This window comes from Empidonax traillii, unplaced genomic scaffold, assembly GCF_003031625.1.
Source record: "Empidonax traillii isolate 1590-97213 ecotype Southwest subspecies unplaced genomic scaffold, ASM303162v1 scaffold1022:size207980, whole genome shotgun sequence".
NCBI classification, from domain to species: domain Eukaryota; kingdom Metazoa; phylum Chordata; class Aves; order Passeriformes; family Tyrannidae; genus Empidonax; species Empidonax traillii.
In genome coordinates this window covers 168,559-192,497 of record NW_020956215.1, presented here as the reverse complement: position 1 = coordinate 192,497, position 23,939 = coordinate 168,559, and the positions used below count along the sequence as shown (strand labels likewise).

The following is a 23,939-nucleotide window of genomic DNA, read 5'->3' as shown; positions in this document are numbered from 1 at the left end:
ACTGCAGCAGTGTTCTCAGAAAAAAAACCTCTAATCTTAAAAGATAAAGATAGACTCATCCTAGAAATGGAGTTGATGATGTGGTAATAAAAATCATGGATAAAGCTGAACCATTTTCTTAGTTATTCCCAGTGTGGAGTGGAAACCTGTCTTCAGGAATCTTCAGTTTTCATGGAGTTTCTTGGTTACATGGTTCCTCTGGAACGAAGTAGGCTAGAAGGTGGTATTAGTAGCTCAAATGTTTTTATGACTGTGGTGGTAGGAAGAAGAAATATAACATTTTACAGAAGGGATGAAAGCTTCCATATAAACATATTATTAGGTCATACAAGTTGACTGTGTAGAGGTACCTACATAGCTCTGAACAAAGTAGCAAACCACATGGGAGCAGTATTGTTGATGTAATATTTTGTGTGAATAACATGTTGAGAACTTACTTTATATATCTGCAGATTGCTGCATTAGGCTGTGTTGAATGCAGGCCAGGTGATGATCTTTTAGGAATTGCCAACTGATAAATTTCCAATCCAGATTTAGAAATTTTATTCTCTCTCTGAGAAATAGATTTCAAAGGCCACATTTACGTAATAGGAAATTGGGGAAATAATTGAGTCCTAATATTATTGCTGCATAGGATTTCAAGTCCTCTCTGAGAAGGTTTGTATTGCCAGTGGCACTTACTGCAATACCTTTTAGTTCTAGTTAGTCTGCAGTTTGTGCTCTTTCTCTTCTGGAAGTGGGTGGGAAGAACCTTTTTCAATTATCTTGGAACTGGTAAAAATGCAGAGGTAAAAACTTACATTTGCTTTTCAAATATAATCAAGAGTTACCTGAGAGCAAGGTGTGAAACCAAGTCCTAGTGATGATGTAGCAGCTTTTCTCTGCTCACTGGCTGACATTCTGTCAGATCTATGAGTTAAAGCACTGCAAGATGGGAAAGATCTTTCAGACTATTTTGGCATTTATTTATTTATTGGAGAACAGTTGTCTCCTGATTGGGTAGAGGTGACTGTAGTGTAAATGAATAAACCTGGCCAAAGCAAGAAGCCAACACTTTGCTTGGTTATCGTGACTCAGGTCATCTGGATACAGTCCTACACTTCTTGGCTGCATTAGGTATATTGCTGTCCAAAGATGGAAAAAAAGCTATGAGTCTGTGCTTAGAGTGATGGATCATGTACAATACCACTGCTCAATTTATTGGCAAGGTGAGGAGCAGTCTGTCCCTTGGAAATTCTCTGATTCAAATTCATCTTCTTGTGTGTGCCATTTGGTAAAGAGAAAGCAAACACAATTTAATTATCCTCTTAGTCCTTGGGTCTATCTGCAGTATTCTTACACTTGGTCACTGAAGGGAGATGGATGGGTGCTTCAGGCCATCTTTTTGCCAGTTAGCATTCTTTGGGTCTCTGTGTCTCTGTTCACAGCTCAATACATTGATTAGTTTTTATACCATTGAGTGGCTTTTAATTTTAGCATTGTCACTCTCAAGCATTCAAACTCTAAAAGTCGATTCCTAGACATAAGTAATCACATAAATTCAGACACTTTCCACTGGAAGTTAAAATCATGGTGTTAGATTATGTTTTCAAGCTTCTCTTGGTAAACTTCAGTCCTTTAAACTTCTTTCTTTTTTTTTGTGAAGTGAGAGCTTCAGGTACAGTTTGATTCCAGGAGACACATTTGGTGACAGGGAAGGAAATCAGCATGACTGCACTGTGTTTCGTTCTGGGCCCCTCAGTTCAGGAAGGATATTGAGGTCCTGAAGCAGGTCCAGAGAAGAGCAACCAGGCTGGCAAAGGGACTTGAGCACAAGTCCTGTGAGGAGAGGCTGAGGGAGCTGGGATTGTTTAGCCTGGAAAACAGGAGGCTCAAGGGAGACCTCATCACTCTCTACAGTTACCTGAAAGGTGGTTATAGGCAGGTGAGGGTTGGTCTCTTCTCCTAGGCAACTATCAGTGAGACAAGAGGGCATGGTCTTAAGCTCTACTAGGGAAGGTTTAGGTTAGATATTAGGAAGAAATTCTCTACAGAGAGGTTAATCAAGCATTGGAATGGGCTGCCCAGAGAAGTGGTGGATTCTCTGTCCCTGGAGGTTTTTAAGATGAGACTGGATGTAGCACGCAGTGCCATGGTCTAGTAACTGTGGTGGTGTTGGATAAAGTGTTGGACTTCATGATCTCAGAGGTCCTTTCCAACCTGGCTGATTCTATGATTTTAGCTTTTTTGTTCCTTAAAATGTGTTTTTTTTTCCCGATCACTGCTTACCTGTGATTGCAACAGAACTATTCCCTATGTTAGAGAATGAATTAGCATTTTCCTTCCTAAATCAATCTGTTTCAAATATTGATTTAGAAGGTTGGTTGATTTCAGTGGTGATGTTGTCCCATTAATTCTTCTAGAGATGTATTAACAGTGATATATTTAGATCTTATTATTTGCTGTGGTCCAAATATAGAAGCAATCTAGGTAGCTTCCATGTGGGTTAGAAGCTAGGAATATAAACTGATGAAAAAATAGCTGGAGTAAAGGAAAATGTGAAAGTGTTGTGATACAGCGTATAAATCTGAATAATATAGTAAAACACAGCAATTCAAACTTTTCCCAAGCAAATTAATTTTATTAAATGTTATGAAGTGTGTAGTATAAAATAGTATTGTTTTGTTGGGCAAATGCAGCTTAATTTGATCATCATTCCTTTATGAAGTGGATTGTCTATGTCAGCAAATGTTGCTTTTGCTTGTTTAAAAGTTCATAGCAGCTGGAATCAAATGCTTTACCCTCAAACAAGAGTGATCATTAAGAAGTTAATCTCAGATCCTGCTGGTACCAGCAATATTTAATATGTTTTAAATAATTAAAAATGCTAATGTGAGATCTTGTAGACAAAGTGCACAGTTAAGCCAATTAACAGCATAAGATCTAGTCAAATGGGTTGTTTGATGTAAATTCTTTTCCACTATCAAAAAATCCCAAACCAGCCAACATCCAAATGAAAGAAAAAAACCTTGTGTAATACAAGGCTGCTTACTCTGTGCTTTGAACTGCTAAAAAGACCGTGGATCTTTCAATTTCAGTGAGAGCTTTGACTTCTCCAAGTACTTCAATAACACTTTTAGGAATGAAGGTACTATTTTGACCTTACGTGTGTCCATGAAGAGAAGATTGTGGGGGGAAAAAAATCTCTTCAGGGGTCTCCTGTAGAGTTTTGTTGTTACCATACCCAGGAAAATCTTCATTGTTTTCTAGGATATGTTAGTAACAGTAATAGGCCACTGTTGTCCCTTTGATAATTCCAGGTTTCCTTTGGTTTTGATTTCCTTCTCTACCTGGCACTGTAGTTTTGATGGAGATGTGTACCATGGCCTCTAGGAATCCTGTCTGGAAACATACCCATCAGGAGGTGCAGCTGCTGTCCTGGTTGCCTTTACATTCATCACCATTGAATTGGTGCTGAGTGAAATGCCTCCCTTCCAGGGATAGCACCTATCTCCACTTTCCTTAGCTATGGCTTGTTTGTTGCTTGAATGCCTTTTACAGTTCTCCCCATCCAAACCTAAAGGCCTGTTCCATGTTAGAATCCTAGGTATCTGGGCAAAGTTTAATAAGTTACCTCCTGTTGTGTAAGGACCTCCATTCCTTTTATTGCAAGAAGATCATTAAAATACAAGTGGTTTGTTTTAAAGATTTAATTTCCTCTTTCTTCACTACTGGGAATGCTTATAGTTGTGTACCTTTGGAGAACTGCTTGCCGATAGCTAGGCATCTCTTAATTTGCCTAGATGCATCTGTAGAAATGATCTAGCAATAATATGTCCCTAATTTTTTTTTTCAAACATGCAGCTGCAAGCTTAGAAAAAAAGATACACAGAAGTGTAGGCTGTTAACCTATGAATTTAGTCTAATTCTTATTGAAGACCTTGACCAAACTAGTAATGAATTTGAAAATAATAAGGTTTAGCCTCAAATAAAGAGTAGAATACTGTCAGAAAATTTTTGAAAATATCCTCACCGGAACTTAGTTATATAAAGTATTTTTGCTCTTAATCAGGAGCCATTCAGGGCTCAGCTCACTCACTGGATCATGGATGTCTAGTGAAATTTGAGATCCTGATCCAGAAGAGACTGGATGTCCTGTGTGTCCTATGTCATCTCTCTCATCTCCCCAGGAAGATGTCTCAGATACTGTAGGGGGTCTGAAATGACAGTAAATTTCTGTATATTGTCATCTGAATTTAAGTCTTAATTGACTTTAATTGGAAAAATAAAAATCAGTACATGCATATATAGCTTACAGAGTATTATTTTTGTTTATCAAGTGAAATAATCACCTAACTTCATATAAGCAGTAGTTGCACTGGAATTGCCACTGAGTTTTCTTACTTTAAAAAAAAAAAAAGAGTATTTGCTTATGATAAAATAAGTGTTTAGTGCTACAGTACATTTGCTTTGGATTGGTATAATTCTAGACAGGAGTTAAAAGGATTCTGAGGTGGTTTCAATAAATGGAAAGACTGAAACTTATAAATGTGCCCTAGTGGGACACCTAGGAGACATGTGGAGGCATGTGCATTCACTATGGTTTTGATAGAATTTTCCCTTTTTTGCCCCTTCTGTTCCCTTCTATGAGATAAAATATCTTCAAGAAGATTGGAATGTAGAATAAATAGGACATATGGGACTAATATGCTCTTGCATGCATATAGTACATTCAAAATCTTCTCAGCAGTACCACAGAGAATCACACAAAACATGGAATTGTCTAGGTTGGAAAAGACATCTTGAGATAATAAAATTAATCCTCCTATTTAACCAGACTCAGCATAGAGGAGGCTGTCCAGGAAAGTGTCCAGAGGTGTTTTGAATATCTCTAATAAGGAAGACTCCATGACCTCTCTGGGCAGTCTGTTCAGATATTTAACCATTGCCAGACTAAAAAGTATTTTCTGGTGTTCAGCAGGAATTTCACGTGTGTTAATTTGTGCCCATTAAGTTATAGAAGAAGGAATGTTTTAACTTGAATTGTAAGTAGCTATTTGTAGCATTTAGTGACTTTTAACAAGGTAATTATTGCCCTTATAATTTTAAAAAGTATAAATATTGTTTTAGAAACAAAGAAACAAGTGCCTCCAGGACACGGTTGGCCCTCCTGGATTCCAGGGCACTGCTGACTCATATTCAACTTGCCATTGACCGGGTCCCTTTCCGCTTTCCACCATCTCATTCCCCAGTCTATATATACATCCAGGGTTGCCCCATGCGATCCAGTGCAGAATCCAGCACTTTCCATTGTTAAACTTCACTAGTTGGTAGTTGCCCAGTCCTCTAATGTGTTAAGGTCTTGCTACAGGGCCTCCTTGCCTTTGAGGGAGTCAACAGCTCCTCCCAGTTTTGTGTCCTCTGCAAACTTGCTTAGTATCCCTTCCAGTCCTACATCCAAGTCATTTATTAAGGTGTTAAAGAGCAGAGGGCCTAAGATGGAACTCTGTGGAACCCCACTAGTGACAGGTCATCAGTCTGATGTTACCCTGTTCACTGTTACCTCTGTGCTTGACCTGTGAGCCAACTGCTCACCCACCACATGATGTGTTTATCCAGCTGTGATCTGGACATTTTGTCCCTAAGGATCCTGTGAGAGACAGTATTGAAAGCTTTACTGAACTCCAAAAAGATGACACCAACTGGCTTCCCTTGGTCAACTAGGTGGGTTATCTTGTCATAAAAGGACATCAGGTTGGATAAGCAGGACTTTCCTCTCATGAAGCTGTGCTGGCTGCGACTGATGACAGCGTTGTCTTTCAGGTGTTTTTCAATACTTCCCAGAATAATTTTCTCCATAACTTTGCCAGGTCCTGAAGTGAGACTGACAGGCCGGTGGGGTCCTCCCTTTTGCCCTTCTTGAAAACTGGGACAACATCTGTCAACTTCTAGTTGTCTGGGACCTCTCCGGATTCCCAAGACTGCTCAAAAATCATCAAGAGATGTTTTGTGACATCAGCCAGCTCTTTGAGGATTCTTCAGTGAATCTCATCAGGTCCCATAGATTTGTAGGGATCCAGCTGGAGCAGCAGATCCTGAACAAGTTCAAGATTGACTGGGATTTGATCATTCTCACAATCATGGTACTCCAGCTGAGGACAGAGACCTCCGTGGTCCATCATCCGTGTTGAAGACAGAGTCAAAGAAAGTGTTAAACACCTCTGCCTTGTCTCTGTTGCTGTTTGTGAGGCAACCATCCTCATCCTGTAACAGGCTGATGATATTTCTATACTGCCTATTGACATTAATATATTTGAAAAAACTGTTTTCATTTTTCCCCACATTTCTGGCAGCCTCAACTCCAGTTGAGCTTTGGCCACACGGATTTTCTCCCTACAGTGGCAAACAGCATCTCTGTATTCTTCCCATCACTTGACCTTGTTTCCACTGAGCATACACCTTCCTTTTTTGCATTATTTCCAAGAGGAGATCCCTGCTCAACCAAGCCAACCTTCTGCCTCGCTTGCTTGATTTCTGACATTTGTGAATTGCCAGCTCCTGAGCCCTTAGTAGTTGATGTTTAAAAACTGACCAGCAATGATAGACCCCATCACCTGCAAAAACATTTTCCTAGGGGACCTTACTTACTAATTTCCTGAGCAGCCTGAAATCTGCTCTCCTCATGTCCAGAGGTGAGGTTTTGCTGGCACTTCTCCTCCTATTAACAGATTTTAAACTCGATCACCTCACGGTCACTGTGGCCAAGACGGCGCCACCAGTTTCCACCTCACTGACAAAATCCGCTCGTTGACAAGCAGGAGATCAAGGAGAGCATCTTTCTGAGTTGGCTCCCTTAGAACCTGTTCCATGCAGTTGTCATCCATGTTTTTTAGGAATCTTCTGGCTTGGGTTGTACCAGCTTCGTGATGCTCCCGGGTAATTTCTGGCAAGTTAATGTCCCCCATAAGGACAGTTGACTTGAAAGTGTCCTTTAGTTCCTCAAAGAAAATTCATCAGCATCATTGTCTTGGCTGGGAAGTCTATAGTAGACTCCCACAATGACATCTACATTGTTTGTTTGCCCCTTGATTCTCACCTAGAGGCTCTGAACCATGCCATTGCCGACTGTGAGCTCCTGTTGTTCCAAACATTCTATAACGTACAGTGCTACCCCTCCACTTTTTCTGCCCTACCTGTCATTCCTGAAGAACCTGTAGCCATCCAGCACGGAACTCCACTCACAGGACTCATCACACCAGGTTTTGCTTATGCCAGTGGTGTCAAGTCTCGGGGACTGGCCAAAGCTTCAAGCTCTTCTTCTTTGTTCCTCTCGTGCTACCTGCATTGGTGTAGAAACATTTCAGGTGTTCATTTTAGCCATTCAGGTACATTGTAGCCAACACCTGGTGAGACAGATTGATGGATCCCATGAGTGCTCATTTTTTCAAGCTTTGGCACACTACCCCTCTCTCGTCAAGTCTAGTGGCGTTTTAGTGATTGGCATGCAATTCATAAATTTCAGTTAGGCATTTAGGACTGTCTCCACAAATTATCCGATGTTTGGTTCTAGGAGCAGTATTCACAAACCCTAGAGATTTGATGACATTACCAGTTTAATGTCTGGGTAGTAGCAGATGCTTAAGAGCAAAAATTCTGAACAACCTGCAGGTTGTTTTCATGTGTATGAAGAGAAGAACAATTTTACTGATAGAAAAATCAAAAGTATACAGGTTTAAATCCCTCACTCTTCTGTAAGCAAGCATTTAACTGTTCTCTAATGAAGTCTTTCATAGGTGGCTACATTCATGGTGCCCTTGGGAATTTAGGCAGCAAGTTGTTTCACACAAGAAAAAAAATGTGTTTTACTTTTGTTTTGAAATTTAGCTTCTCCTGGTTTGGTTTGTTTGTTTGTTTTTGTTATTTTGGATTTTGTTTGCTTGTTTTAATAATCTAAGAAACATTCATGCAACATTTGCCTGATGGCTCTGGGTCTGTCGTTAAATCTGTATGTACCCAAAGGATTTAAAATATTAATTCTTGGATTGTCTCTGAAAAAAAGAGTATAGAGCACATTCAGATCTGATGTTGGCAAGCAAGAACTCAAATGTCTCTCTAGTAACCTATTTGATAGTGCTTTATTAGAGTGATGCTTTACTTTCGCACAAGGTATTACCTTGTTGCCTAAAAGACTGTGGAGAAAAAGACTCTAAGCCAATTTAGTTTAGGAGATAAGAGAGCAGGTGCTTTAATGAGTCTGTAGGCCTAGAGGAATACATACCATGCATGCGCATTCAGATAGTGGTTCTGTGATTTTATAATAAGGTCCATACAATCCCAGGTTTTTCCAAACCCTGGTTCATATCCCGTTCTGCCCCCCCGACACACCCTTTGGGAACTGAGTCTGGGGGAGTTTGGGACCCCTTCTTCCTCATCTTCGTCTTCTTCGCAGCACGCACAGTCCTTGGAGTTCCTCCAAAGTTCCGGGCTTGAAGGTCGCTGTGTTTGTGTGTTATCTTCTGTTTCAGGCCTTAGGATGTTTTTCCCACAATTCTACCTTGAAAGGAGGCTAAACATGCTAACAGAATTTGAGAGGGATTGATATGAAAAGGAATAGTAGGCTTGGGTATGTGTAAACATTAGGCTACAGAGTGTGGGAAAGGATACAGCTACATTAAAATCTACATTTACTACACAACTACTTCTAAAATCTATAAAAATTTAAAAATCCAAAAAAAATATGAGGCATCACCTTAAGGTGAGTTTCCTAAGGTGTGTTGTCAAAGTCACGACTCACACTATGAAATGCATCATACGCATCCTCACAATGAGTTTTTTTGGACTGTATATCTTGACATCTCCCCTTTCTACCTGATATGTCCCTTCTGCTCCGAGAGGAATTTTTATTTGCTGGATTGACACTGGGTATTAATGACAGTGGTCAATATCAGAACATTTTCTAAGCTGTTCTGGAACATCGAATAAAGTCTGTGTTAGGAATGGAACATATGTGGAGCAAAGGATGAGAGAAAACAAGAGATCTACTGTTTCAGTAAAATATGCTAGTACAAAGTCTAGAAGTCTTGTGCAAAGCCTAAATAAAAGCTCTGGATGAATCCCTGGAGAAAAAGAATCCATTAAGTCTACCATCAGCTTGGACATGACATTCTACAGTTTTCCTGTGTAAGAGATCAGGTGTCCTGGTGTTTTCCTTTGTGTTCCCAGCAGATATGTGAACCACAGCTTCTTCCATCAGGGGATGGGAACTGCACTGTTCCCATCTTAATGCTTCAAACACTCACACTCTAAGCAGGTACTCGCAAGGAGTACTTCACTGGCCAAAGCACACCTCGCTCTGGTCTGGAGGGCACTGCCCGGGTATCCTGCCTGGGAGGGAAAATTGAACTCTGTAAACACAAGATTTTTTGCGGTCTCTCTTTCTCCTTCCCTCCTGCAGCTTGAACCGTGTGAGCTGGTAACCATTTTTTTTCCTCCTCTCCTCTCCCCTCCCCTCCTCTCCCTTCTCTTCCCCTCTCCTCCCTCTCCAACCGGCACCATGTGAATCATCGAATCCTGTTGGTAACTATCTCCTCTCCATTCCCTCTCTCATTCTCTCCTTCTTCTCTCTTTCTTTACCCCTTTTAATCTGTTGCTCTTTTCCTTCTCCTCTTAAGAGAGACCCCACTCCTACCCCACTCCTGTGGGTAACTTAAAACCAATGAATTGTGTTTTACTAAAGCTGATATATGGATTGTTTTCAGTGGGTGTTTCCTGTAGAAGGGTCTTTGTGCTGAATGTTTTAGTGAAATGCATTTTTCCTGGTTATGTTTTACTCCTGTAAAAACCTCTTGCCAAATTATCTTATTTTTTTCATTAAATGAAGAAGAATTTCTCTTAGAGGAGAGTGTGCGACTCTTTCTCTGGGTGCTAATTAGAGGTTATAACAAACCAGAAGGCTTTTAAAAGGTCTTAAAAAAAAAATGCAACCACTCTGGGCAGTTTATAGGTTATTCTGGAGTGCAACAGGGGTGCAAAGAATTTCTCCAACTTCTTCAATGCCACTTTCCCCATCCCAATCAAGCATATTTGTGTTTTTTACTAGCTAGGCTAGTTAAGGTTATAGAGGTAGCAGCGACTGTGTAAACATGTTTCAGGCATGTAAATGTAAGAAGTAGTGATCTTACAGCAATAAAATAGTGTACATGGTTGAAATCCTCTTTCTCTCAAACAACAGGTGCTTTTTTTGATCTGCAGAAGGGAGTACAAAACAGGGTCAAGGCCTGGAAGCAGATGACTGTGCAAACTTCATTGCTTATGGCTTTAGTGATTGCAATGTGTAGTAGAATTAGAATATGGGCAACCCTCTCCATTCTCTCCCCTGACTTCTTGCCCACAAACAATGGCCAGAAATACATTTGTCTGTAGGTCTTATTTATTTTGGTCATCTAATTAGTTTTTAATTTTCCCTTTCAAACTAGATTTCTTTGATGCTTAAATCAAATCTATTGTTTCAGTATAGAAGTGTTTTAATCACTCTGAGTTTGTTGTAAGGAAAAGGTTTAGATTATATGGATCTACTTCAGAGCTCTAGCTACTTTCAGGTCCTGTCACTCCTACTTAAATTTCTAAGTTTAAGGCTGCATGTGAAAATTCCTTTTATACTTAAAGCAGCTTGCAGCCAAACAGTAAATACAGGCATCACTCTAATTCAAGAGTTCCTACTGGAGTGGCATTAACCAGGCTTATAGAAGTTTTGACATAATTTAAAATAAGTGTGGAAAAAAGGTCCTAAGGCAGTGTGTATGTCTTCCTAATATTGTTATCCCTCACTGACTTCAATACAAACATAAGTCATGTGAGAGGAATTTCATTTTGCTGCTTTTTAAAAAAATTCAAATGTTCATGTGTTAGGAAGTAATGGAATTAGGAACCTGTGCCTTTTCTTGTAGTAAGATGGTTGCAGGGAATTTCGGTTTTGGCATTGGAGCAGTTAGCTTTTTGCCTTTTCTAGCATTCTTAGCTTCGTGGGCATGTAACCTCTTAACACTTCTTAAAAGGTAAACTAAAGAAAAAATCCAGAAGAGCTATGCTGGCTCCGTGGAACAGCAGCATAACTGCAACCACTAGCACTAAGATCTGCTGCTCAAGAAAACTGTCAGGGATTATTTGCTATAGTCCAGCACAGTCAGCAGAGAGTGAAGGCAAATGTTCTGCAGATGTTTCTCCACAAAAAAGACATGGAACTTTGTGATCTTGATTTATATTCTTAAATCTAGATAGAATGCCCTCTACCAGACATTGATTCTTATAGTTGGTTTCTTCTAAATCTGATGGTTTTGTCACATGCAGGTTTTAGTCCAGGATTTTCCCTGCCCTTGGCTCTTTGTCTCTCTTCTTTCTGCCTTCCCAGTCTTCACTCCTAAGCCTTCAGTCTTTTTGTCCAGCAATTAGAATTTTTCTCAGTGATCTCTTCCTGTGATGTTGCTATAGAAAAGTCCATCCCTTCTCATCTGTTTTGCCCAGATACTCATTTGATTTTAGTATTGTGTGCTATTCCACTGTCTCCCCTTTGCAAAAGAAGAAAACCAAGAAACAACTGCAACTATCTCACCTGGTCTTCATCACCAGCTTCTTCCATATAATTTTTGTTTCCTCTTTTGACTTCTTCTCACTTGTCATCTTCCTTTTGGCCTCAACCAAATTTGTTTCATCGTCAAGATGAAACTGCCCAATTTGCTTAAAGCTGCCAGAAATCTTTTGATGCCCATTTTTCTTCACAGAAAGGTGTTTTCAAATATCTTTCTTATACTGAAGAGTGGAAGAATAATCAATAAGCTATGTTACAACAGGCTGGAAGGCAACTCCTTCAGAGTAGAATTCTATGCTTTAGTGTTGACTTAACTTATTTGATTTTTTTTCTGTTCAAAAAACCCGAGAACCCAGAAACTTCAATAAAGGAAGATTCTGAATGCCCTGTTCTGCCCTTGACCCTGCTCAAGGGAGTGAGATTGGAATAAGATGATCTTTAAAATCCCTGCCAAACTAAGCCATTCGATGATTCTACAGGGGGTAAAATGGATGATGATTTTAGTGGTCAGTTACTGTATGACTTGAATGTTTTTTCAAAATAGAAACATGGTTGTCAGTAACCTGTTGCAATGCTCTGACGTTTAGAGAAGTGCTGTGAGGTTGTACTGTTATGTACAGACTATTTTCTTTTTAATTTTTTTTTCTTTTCTAATTCCTGGTGTTGAAAGCACCCACTGGACACATAGCAAGTATTTTATATTACTTTAATTATGCAGGGGGGTGGGGGTGGTGGAGGGGAAAAGACTTCTTGAAATATTCTGGTCACTGTCCTTGAGGTGTAGGTTATCTTGAAGTTTAGTTCTGCCACCCTGTGGCTACTGAAGGCCATTCTTAGAAGGTATGTGTTTTCTTGGCTGCTCATAGTCACAGCCTTTTACTTTTAACTTTATGAATGCTGTTTCACTGAGAAAATTGAGGACCTAGTAGGTCCCATAGAGATATATAAACTCTCTATGTTTTTATTGAAATATATAAATGCTTGTTCACTGGAAATGCCATGCAGTATTTAGACACATAACTGGTCACCTCAGTTGTGCAAGGCTGGACATTATTGATCGAGTCAGATTGTGTTTTATTTTCTTTTTGTTGAGGTCTAGGAAAAATCTTGAAAGCATACTCTGACAAAGTAACTGAACATTTTGGTTCATGCCAGCAGCGGAATGCCTTAAAACCTAAAATGCCCAAGAACTTTCATCCTGTCCATTAAAATGACTGTGAACTCAGTGTATGGATTAGATACTATACTTAGAGAGTTCTTTGTATATTTGTTGCCTAACTTTGAGAAAGATGAGAAAATAAGAAGAAAGATGAGAACAATAGGATAGTTTGGGTTGGAAGAGACATTTGAAGGTCATCTAGTCCAGTCCCCTGCCATGAGCTATCTTCAACCAGACCCGGATCCAGTTGTAATATTGTTCTCCCAGCCGTTCCCTAACAGTGATAAATGGGTATTACAGCTGTAAGTAATGGCCTGCTTCTTTCAGCAGGTGAGTAATTAGTATCATAACATAAATGGTAGCAACAGTTAGTGGTTCTGAAAAGCTAAGCTGCTGGTGCACAATGGTGTGTTATTACAGTTGTATAAAACTTCCTTTTTTCAAGGGAAAATATGAAAGAGTATACACACATCCTGGAAGCAAACATGTTTTTGAAAGTCATCAAAGTTTAATTGTGTGGTGTCCAGTTCAGTTACATGATTGCATGTGGTTTTATCACTAGAATGCAACACCTTGCTCAGGTAGCAGTTGAGGTAAAACATGCCTTAAGTTACACAGATGACCATGAACCTGGATTTTTATTTTATCTGAATACCTCTTAAAAAAAAAATGTTCACAATGCTGATATATTGAGATATGTAGTAGATATAAAGCCACAAAGAGGATATAAAGACATAAAATCTGTTTCTGCTTGTACAGCCTGTGGTTTCATTTTGTATTTCTGTGGTTTAAGATCTTAATGAAGACTTCTTCTGTGAAGTCAGATGGTAATTTGGTAGTAATAGAAAATAAACTTCATTATTCAAAATGTCTGTAGCTGATGGCCTGAAGATAGCAATGACCTTTCCAGTCTCCTAAGAAAATAGTTTGTTAATAATCAGAAGACTGTAAAAGTTTTATTTTATCGTTTTGCTAATTTTTTTTCTGACTACTTTGACCAAATCCTGTTTTCCCAAATAAATCCAGGTTTTCAATTTTTTTATTCCCTTAGTGTTGTAATTGTCATTAAATCTAAGGGTTTTTTTAGTACTATAAATGCTTTCTCTTGAAAGTCACTATATTGAGGGACTACATTAGATGAGCAACTTGTGATTGAGCTGAACTATGGTTTAACTGACAACAGTGGGCAATGACAGATTTTTCCTCACAGTCATGACATTCTTGAACAATTTTTTTTTGAAAGAGAAAAATATTTCAACTCTCAAAGATCTTAACAAAAAAGGGAAAACATAGTGTCTCCCTGTCATAGGGGAGAAGTGTGTTAATATACTCAGAAGGGCAGGTTTGCAATCAATCTTTTTCAAAGCTATTTCCAAGTATTTTCTCTTTGACAAATTAATTTGGCAGAGCTGTGATTAAAAAGATAGGAGATAATGCTGTCCTTTTTTTTCTGTGAATAGTAAGCTCATAGTTTTGTTTCTGAAGAGACTCTTACTCTGAGAGAAGGTGAAGTACAGCTTGAAAGGATGGTTTATTCTGCCTTACTAAAACCACAGACAAAATCAGAAGCTCTTATTCATAAGGCTCTAAGCTGGAATAGAAAATTGCCATGGGTAAATCTTAATGGTCTTATTCTGTATCTATGACGGCCTCCATCAGGATGTACTATGATATAATCCTGAAATAAAATTAATGTAGTGTACTTCTGATAGTTTTTATATGTTGCATTTTCTTAAAAAAAAACCGAAACAACCCAATTTAAAACAGATATTTGAAGCTGTCAAAGAGAAAATGCCATTTCACTGCATACAAATGCTTTATCTTCATGACTTAACCAGTTGGTCCAAATTTTGCTTTTCTGCAGGAAAGATCTTGTGATCCCTTCAGTTTGCATATACATCTAAGTTTAAATGGTCTGGATTCAAGTGGAAATGTTTTTCAATACTTAAAATACACATTTAGAAAAGGAATGACTTGAGGGAAAGAAGATAGCTAATTAAAGATAACTACTTGAAAATTCAAAAATCTCTTCAGAATTATTTATATGTTCAGTATTTGCAGTAATTTTAACCAGTTTTTGAAGCATCAGGGGCTGTTGAGGGGAGCAAAGGAGAATCTGCTTGAAGATTTCCCCAAGGGTTCTTAATCCAAGTGTGGATCATCAGAAGAGCAAAGACTGCATCTGGTAGCAGTGAAGATTTGCGCTTAATAGCTGTCTGGATCTCAGTGAGCTGAAAGATAGTTAAAATTTTGTGTTGCAGCTTTTCATGGTTAAACTGTTTTCATTATGAGGGGACAAATGGCATCAATGGCTCTATATTTCTGGTAGTGCCGGCTCTGGATCATAAGAGGGCCAGAAATAAAGTCCTTAGTGGCCTGTGTGCTCTCAAGGGCCCACTTAGGCCTGTGTTTTGAGGTGCCTCTGGATGTGCTTGCAGTGTGGCTTGAAGACAACTCCAACAAGTGGGGGAAAAAAAAAAGGCTGTATATCTTAGCTCTCTCTTGCAAACCTTGATGAAAACCCCCTTGAAAATGCTATCAAGCTGTTTGAAGGCATCTGAGAGGCATATTTCCTGTTCTGAAACTTGAGTTCCTAGAAGAAGAAGGGTGATTTTTCCTTCATTCTTCATAAGTCGGAAGTTCTGATCCCCTGAGACTGGAAGAAGTTACTTTGTTCAGATGTGACATCAAGGTGGATTGCTTTAAACTTGGACAGTGGCTAAAAACCCACTAAGCTATGTTTCTTATTCTTATGCAGGTGTTTTAGTATATATAATGCTCTGTATTTAATGTATTGTATGTTTCATCAAAATGTCTCATAAGTATATCTGCATAGACTTGAGGTGAGTTGCTTCTAGTTACAGTCTCTCCAATCAGCAGAGATCAAACTTTTCATTTGGATATCCATATTCACAACTGTGATGGAATAAGGAATTTTTACTCGAGAATTCTTTGTGCTGGTATGGGCAGCGCTGGCATTTATATGGATGTTGCAGTGGAGTAATATTTACAGATATTAGTTCTTTATTAGCCCTGGTGAAGGACTTGAGCCATTTAAGAACCTAGTTAAAACTTCTCTGTATATCAGTCAAGTCAGCTGTTGAGTCTCTCCTCTTGATGCTTGTGAATGCAAAGGTTGAACTTAAAAGCCTTCTATGACCGCTGAAATGTCATGTAGGTGACATATGGGTGTATAAAATAGCAGGTACCTTTGTCAGAAATGTGTTTGCTTCAGTAGCACCTGGACCACTTACTTAATATGCTCTGTTTTACTGTCTCTTGAAGGATAAGGTGAATTGTAATGAGAAACTGAGTTGATGGTGAGAGTGGAATGTTCTGAAACCATCACTGGGAAGCACTGCATATCAATTTGCTGAATATCCAGCTGAATCCTCAGTGTAAGTTCTCCATGACCTCACCCCCTTTTTCTCGGAATTGTAGCCTTTTTGGAAAAGGGAGAAAAATATGGAAGTGTTTCCATTCTTCAAGTTTTGCTGAATGGTAATATTGCATTGTCACTGACTTATATTAACGATCCATGTATGGTTTAAATAAGCAGCCAAAGTAGTGTACTTTTCTGACTATTCTATTCAAATGTATTTTTTCTTTTAGACTTGACATATGAAGGTAAAGTGTCTTTTCAGCTATGATGGCTGCTACACCAGTTAAAAATTTTCCATATAACCCTGTTTTCAACAGCTTAGATCTTTGGACACTTTAGCTGTTTGGGATTTATTTATATAGTCAATTTAATATTTTGCCTTTTCAAAAAAAAGCTATAGAGTTTGTAAATCTCATTGCAGTGTACTGTTTTTATTTTCCAGAATGTTTATAGCATCATAGAATCATTTAGGTAGGAGAAGACCCTTAAGATCATCGAGCATTAACCCAACACTGTGCAGTCCACCACTAAACCATGTCCCTAAGTGCCAAATGTATCCCTCAACCACTTCCCTGAGAAGCCTGTTCCAATGCTTGACAACCCTTGCAGTGAAGAAATTTTTCCTAATAACTGATCTAAACCTCCCCTGTTGCAGTTTCAGGCTGCTTCCTCTTGTCCTGTGTTTTTTTTTTTACTTGGGAGAAGAGGCTGACCCTCATGGCTACAACCTCCTTTCAGATAGACCATAGACCCTGAGCTTTCTTTTCTCCAGGCTAAATGACCACAGCGCCCTCAGCTGCTCCTCATAAGACTCGTGCTCCAGACCCTTCACCAGTTTCATTGCCCTTCATCCAGGTTGACAGCGATGTTTGGTCATAACACTGATTAATCAGTCAAGTATGTTGCTCTGAGGAAAGGGAGACTTTGACTTTGGGATACAGTAAACCTGTTCCCCCTCCCCTACCAGACTGTGTCTTTAGGAAAACATAACATAGTGAAATCATGAACTTCATGGTATTGCAAACCTCTGAGATCCTAGGCAGGCCTGAGACAGATGTAAGATTTTAATAGCTGTATGTTATTCAGGGAAGTAAGCAAACGCTGATACATGCTTTTGGCCTTCTCTTCATGAGGGATTTTTGGGACAGTTATTTCCCTCCTCACCTCTTCAGCTTTTTTGAAATTATGTGTTCCTGCGTTTGTAGAAAGCATGCCTCAAGGGCAGTAGGTGCAGGACATTCAGATGGTAGGGTGTGAATTTCCAGAGAAGACTAGAGGAAAGGCCACTTTCATTGACCAGAACTGAATACAGTCTGAAAGTTGCTTCTGAATTACATATCCTGAAAGTATTGATCTTTAGGGCTAAGGCTGTTTATGCTTTGCATTTTAACTTTCCTCTCTGTTCTCTCTTTCTAGCTGGAATGTTTGCTGCTTTCCCTACAGGGTTATAAGCTTTGATATTCAGAAGACCAAAACTGAAAGATGCCATCTGAGAGGTGCCTGAGGTATAGTACTTGATAGTGTGTAGGAAATATTAACATTTAAGGTGATGTTTGCTAAAGCAAAATCAGTTAAAAAAGTAGAAAAAAAGTGAAACTAATACTTTTGTTTGTTAGATAGGAATTCACATTATTAAATACATATCCATGTTATAATCTGCAAAATATTACTCTCTTATTGCCATTTATCTGTAGTAAAGAGAAGTGTGCCTAGTAAAGACTGGGGACCAACAGCCTCTTCATATGTTATCTTGTTTGTGCCTTAGTCTATACTTGGAATTTTTGATTGTGGAATCAACAGACATTTTACATTTATGCATTTGAATTGGTGGCAGGTGACAATTTTGGGGGTGCATAGTGTTCCACTGTTCAGGATGTTTATTACTCTTCCTGTTGTTTAAAATATCTTCAAGGCATTTTCTCCAAATTAATCTTTCTACCTTCCCTTCTGTCGCTTTCCCAGTGTAGCCTTTCTCATTTGTATTGCCCATTGTCACAACAGAGTATTTGTTATTTATAATTTAATTACTTTCTGGGAACACTTCCAGGCAGAACACTATGCAGAACTTATTAACTTAATTGTTTTTCTGCAGAACTTTGTAGTAGTGTGATATGCTGGTGGTTCTGTTTTACAGAGTAGCTGACACTCTGATCTGGGACCTCAGAGAGAACTACCTGATATTACTGGAACACCATGTCACTTCAGTTTCATTGTCCTTTTCCATACCATGTGGTTGCATAGTAGAAGAGAAACAGGACTTGCTTGCATTTATAACTGCTAAATCTGTCAACTGACAATATCACTGCAAAGTCGTCATGTTATGTTTAATGATTCTGTCTATTTTCGTTTATAAATTCTAGTTAAATTGCCTTGCATGTGTATGTTTCATGTGTTTTTAGCACAAGGATTACAGGCAATTGATTTTTCATTTTGACATTGAATTGAAAAATGGATTATGGTAGAGCTCAGTTTAAAACCACAGATATGTTTTCTATTGAGTGAAATAATCCTCTGGATGATGGTGCAAAAAGCATGAGGAATGAAGGTCTTGGTTCACAGCACTGGGAGAGAGGCTAATAAAAACAGAAATAAAGAGAAACCATCTCTGGGTATAATTAGCATATTATACTTGCACTAGTTTGATTTAGTCACTTTGCTGTAGAAATGACAGAAGAGAAATAACTGTTAGAAATAATTCCCTTGTATTTTAGCAAGTTAGATTTCTTGACAACTGTCATTTAGAGTATGAGTTGGGTTCAACAAACAGAACAGCTGAAGAGAAAATAATTTGAATGAGTAATTTTGAAATGTATTTAGGGCCTGTCCATACATGAAACCTAAATTATCAAAGAGGGGCTGAAGTTCAGATACAGGCTATTCCACTTTGGCCAGCCTTCTTCTAGAAGTAATATCTTAGTTTTCATCTTTTTTAAAAAGTAGGTTGGATTAGAGCAATCTGCAAGGCAGATCTGCAGTAGTTTAGAGATACCCAAGGTGCAGGAGTGGGATAGGCAGACAGTGTATGTGGATAAGAAAGGAGAATATAGCAGCCACACAGCTGCTGCATAACATATGTATGCAGTGAATTACATGATTGTAGTGGAAAGCTGATATGTTAACTCACCCTTTATTAGCAAAAAAAAAAAAAATTATATCTTCACTTTGATTTACACGATAATTAGTCTTTTTAAATTCACCCTCTATAAACACAAATTCTCTGGCAATATAAACTGGTAGTCTCACAGATTTTGAATCAATTGCATCATTTGGTGCCAAAGGGGATTTGCCAATATGTTTGATTTGTTTCTATTTACGTCAACAGTTGCATTGTCTCTTCCTTCTGCTGCAGAAAAGGAAGCTGCCATCAAACAGTCTTAGACTGGATTATGTGCAAATCTTTTATTCATACATGGGGATTTTCAGAGGTGGAGAAAGCCTTAGCATTTTAAAACAAGCAAACGTCTTTCCCCTATCCCCAACACAAACCAGACAATCAAAAAACTCCCACAACACTTCATAAATATGAATAACCTGAAATGGTCTGAAAAGATTCAGTGGCACAGTATTAGTCTTAAACAGACCACCTGAGACCATGATCCTTCATTCTTTTTAGTTGCATACATACGTACATCCTCCTTTCCACTGATGCATCAATTGAAATCACTTAACATTTTCTGCAGTCCCGTAACCTAGGACCTTTATTCTTCTCATTTAATTCTATAATGATTCTGAATTAATCATGTGAGTTCAACTGACTTCCAGCAAATGAAAACCAGAACCACTGAGATTTTTAAATCTGAGTATGTAATCAAGTTTCATAATACTTTGTTGTACTGAGCTTTTCTTGTGATGTCTATGCCATATTAAGATTTTTTTGCCTGACAGGGGTCATGACTTTTTATTCTTTCCAAGAATTATCATATAATCTTGCCTTAGAAAAAGTTGTTCTGTATTTCTCACAAAATATACCTGTTTCCTACATTTTTTTGACAGAATCTTTTCCCTTTCCTCTCTCAGTGTTCAGGAAATGCTGACAGGTCAGAGGCTTTGTCAGTCCAGCTCCCATAATGATGCTGTCCTGGCAGCCCTGAACCAACAGAGAAGCGATGGCATACTTTGTGATATTACACTTATTGCTGAAGAGCAGAAATTTCATGCACATAAAGCAGTCCTGGCAGCCTGCAGTGACTACTTCCGAGTAAGTACAAAGACTTTTCATATAATAATATGAAAAAGTTATTATTGTGGAGGACAGGAATGCTTATAGATGTCATATTGAAAAAGCTTTAAATTTGAGTCTTTTAGAAAATTCAGGATTATTGCAGTTTAGTAGAGTATATAACTTTAAGTATCCACACACGTCATAGGAAAGAAATGTTAAGAACATAATTAAGTTTTTTTAATCGTTATTTACTGTAAGTCTTCCACCCCTCTCCACCCCCAACAGAGGTAGGCGATTTCTGTGAATTTTATGCCCTAGTAAAGTCATAAAGTGGAAGACTTTTTAGTAGAATGAAGAAATGTTTGTAGAACATTGGAGGCAGTTGTGATTAGAGGATTGTGAAGAGGAGACTGAGGGTAGACCTTATTGCATTCTTCAACATCCTCGTGAGGGGAAGCAGAAGGGCGAGTATTGATTTCTTTAGTTTGTGGCCAATGACAGGACTTAAGAAAAAGGCATGAAGGTGAGTCAGGAAAGGTTTAGGTTGGATATCAGGAAAAAGTTTTTCATGCAGAGGGTGGTTGGGCACTGCAACAGGCTCCCCAGGGAAGTGGTCACAGCACCAAGCCTGACAGAGTTCAAGAAGCCTTTGGACAATACTCTCAGGTACATGCTGTGATTCTTGTGGCTGTCCTGTGTAGGGCCAAGAATTGGACTTGATGATCCTTGTGGGTCCCTTCCAACTCAGCATATTCTATGAATAGAACTTGGAAGCATAGGGAAAGGGAATTTGAATTTAATCATTACTGTAAGGGTGGTGAGGCACTGGAAGGGGTTGCTCAGAGGAACTGTGGCTGCCCCTGGAAGTGTTCAAGGCCAATTTGAATGGGGCTTTAAGCAACCTGGTCTAGTGAAAGGTGCCCATGGCAGAGGGAATGGAACTAGGTGATCTTTAAGGTCCCTTCTGACCCAAGTCATTCTATGATTCTATGATAAATGCAATTTAATTCAGCTTTAGAGTGATTTTTGTAGGATGTAAATGGTTACTTTCAAAGAGGAAACTATAGTAATTTTTTAAATGTGGTAAGACTTATTTTCAGAAAAAAGTGTTTCCAAAATGTAAAGATTAAAATCCTCTCTGGGAAATCTAATTCAGATACTCAGCATGGAAAATTGAACCCAGGTGCTAAAATTGGAGTAACTGAAAAATTGAGTTTGCTAATAAGGAAGAATATTCTTCACAGAAAGCAATTCTTCTAACCATCATTATAATGTACCCGCACAAAATGTTGGACTGTCTGTAGCTCTGTAGTTGACTGGTATTTTTAAGTGTGAGTCATCCTGTTGTTAATCAGCGACTAAAGCTGAAATTAACTTAAAGGTCTATTTTCTGTGACAAAATAATTTTATTTAATATTTTGTGTACACTGTAATTGTAGTGTTATGAACTTCTTTATGATGACCTTTTTGTTTTGTTACAATATTAATACAGCATATGACAACTTTTCTATATCCTTAATTACCTGAGCAGAATTTTATCTTCCTGTCAACTGTCTCTCACTTTTGGTTAGAATTTAGATTTAATTTATTCTGTGTATTTAAGAAATATCATTAACCTTGATGTTACTTTTGCTGTGATGGTGTTGAGACAAATTGATTGCTCATTTTTTGAGCTTATCTGCATGCTTATGGTTTCTGCTACAGTGTACTTTGTACTGCCATAATTACTTCATAATGATGCCTGGTCCCTGCTGTAGCAGAGATTGCTTTGTACTTTTTTCCTTTTACCCCAGTGCACAGAGAGGGATTGTAGAGCTCTCTAGCTCTAGCAGGTGTTACATATTTGTTAGTGATTGATATACTACCATGCTGTTCTTTTTTGACTGAAATCTTTTAATAAGGGTGCCATATCATTACTCCACACGTGACATTCTTTCCAGAGCTCAGTGTGCTGTGTGCATAGAAACATCACAGAGTGGACACCTGTGCCCAGCATTCCAGCAGTGTGGTAGGAACAGCTTCTAGTTTGGTCACTTATTGATTGACATTGAGAACTGGGGCACTGGGACTTACTGTGTTATTTCCAGTTGAGTTATTTGGTATTGGCTGGACAGTTACTACAAATTAAAATCTTAATTCCCTTAATTGCTAGAAAAATATTTTCTATTAAAAAAATATCAAGAGAGTGATCTATACAGCATTTAGTAATTTGGTCTGCCTCGAAACTGTTATGGTTTGGTAGGATATGTTCTTCAGACTTTGCATATCAGCTCTAAATATGGAACCTACACTTCCTGAAAGCAGACAAACAGTTTTTATTATTAATGGATAAAAATCTTTCTTAGAAAATTGTGAAATGAGTCCTATATTCTGTAGGAAGATGGCAAAAAAGTTACTATGCACTGTGTTCCTCATTCTAATAAGTTGAAAAAAGCAAGAGTTTATTAAAAAGTAATAATCCACTTTCAGATATAAAAATTGGGTTATTGATCTTTTTATATCTAGGGGGATTTTGAGCTACTCAGGTGTTAATTTTTTAAGATTTAGGAGAATGATGCCAAACTTCATTCAGAGTCAGTGAAAAGAAACGCGTGTTTCCAGGGTATGATGAAAGAGGACAGAAGATTTATTTAGGATGAAATTAATGACCATCTGAAGTGCCAGATCTCTCTCAACTGGTCATAAAGACCAGACTTACATGCTTCTAAATTAGCTCTTAATATTATATTATTTCAACCTTATTTTTTCTTGGATTTTCTTGGAAAAAATGGGTGAAAATTGCAGATTTTCTAATGCTGAATTAATTTATGAAAAACTCATTGTAATGTGAAGCTTAGCTTTCACTATTTTTTTTGAGATATAAGCACAGAACTGCAGTGAACAGAGTTTTGGGAACATCAGATGTTGGAGTTGCCTTGAATAAAACTGAGATGACACGAATATATATCAGTGTGACAAAAAGAACTTGCCAACTTAAGTTATGGTTTCTACAGCTCGTAGATTTGATTAATGTCCCAGGCTACTCTCAGCTCTATCTGGAGAGGCTCTCATCCAATTCTTATGATCTCACAGGTGTATTGGGTTTGGGTGGCTGGGTTTTGGTAGCATGGATGGCTCCTGTGAGAAGCTGCCAGAAGCTTCGCCCATCTCTGGCAGAGCCAATGCCAGGCAGTTCCAGGATGGATCTGCCACTGGCCCAAGGCTGAACCAATCAGAGAAGGTAGTAATGCCTCTGGGATAACATATTGAAGAAGGAAAAAAAAGTTAGTGCAGAGAAGAGCAGAGTGAGAATATGTGAGAGGAACAACTCTGCAAACAACAAGGGCAGTGGAGAAGGAGGGGAAGGAGGTGCTACAGATTCCAGAGCTGAGTTTAAATCCTAAGCATATCTCCTGGTTTGGGAATTTGCCACATTTGTACACCAAAATGTTGTGGGTTTTTTTCTTTTAAAAAAAAAAAATCCCTTAGGAAATTGTATTTTCAATGCAGTCTTTGTATCCAGAGTTAAATTGCAAGATTAGACATGTGAAAATTAGGGGCTTTAATTTGTTTTCTGCTCCTGTGCAACCTCTTCTCTTTGAATGTGCTAAGGAATATAGTAGTTATCTCCACACCCTAAAAGAATACAATAAAGAATAGTAACAAATATATTTTTATGGGTTCCTTTTTAAGC

The 23,939-nt window shown here is 38.4% G+C and overlaps 1 protein-coding gene across 5 annotated transcripts in view; it reads left to right on the top strand.

Moving 5' to 3' along the window:
- The window catches only part of KLHL32 (kelch like family member 32), a 123,745-nt gene that overhangs the window by 9,413 nt on the left and 90,393 nt on the right, over window positions 1-23,939 (top strand). For 3 of the 5 annotated variants that reach the window (XR_003573537.1, XR_003573538.1, XM_027904218.1), the window contains exons 2-3: window positions 17,521-17,609; window positions 20,122-20,302. Coding sequence is in view for 2 of the 5 variants with exons in the window: in XM_027904218.1 (XP_027760019.1) it covers window positions 17,587-17,609; window positions 20,122-20,302 (204 nt within the window). In the remaining 3 variants the exon portion in view is untranslated. Of the gene's footprint in view, window positions 1-17,520; window positions 17,610-20,121; window positions 20,303-23,939 lie in introns of those variants that run through there. The other 2 variants (XM_027904219.1, XM_027904220.1) reach the window with 2 other exon arrangements.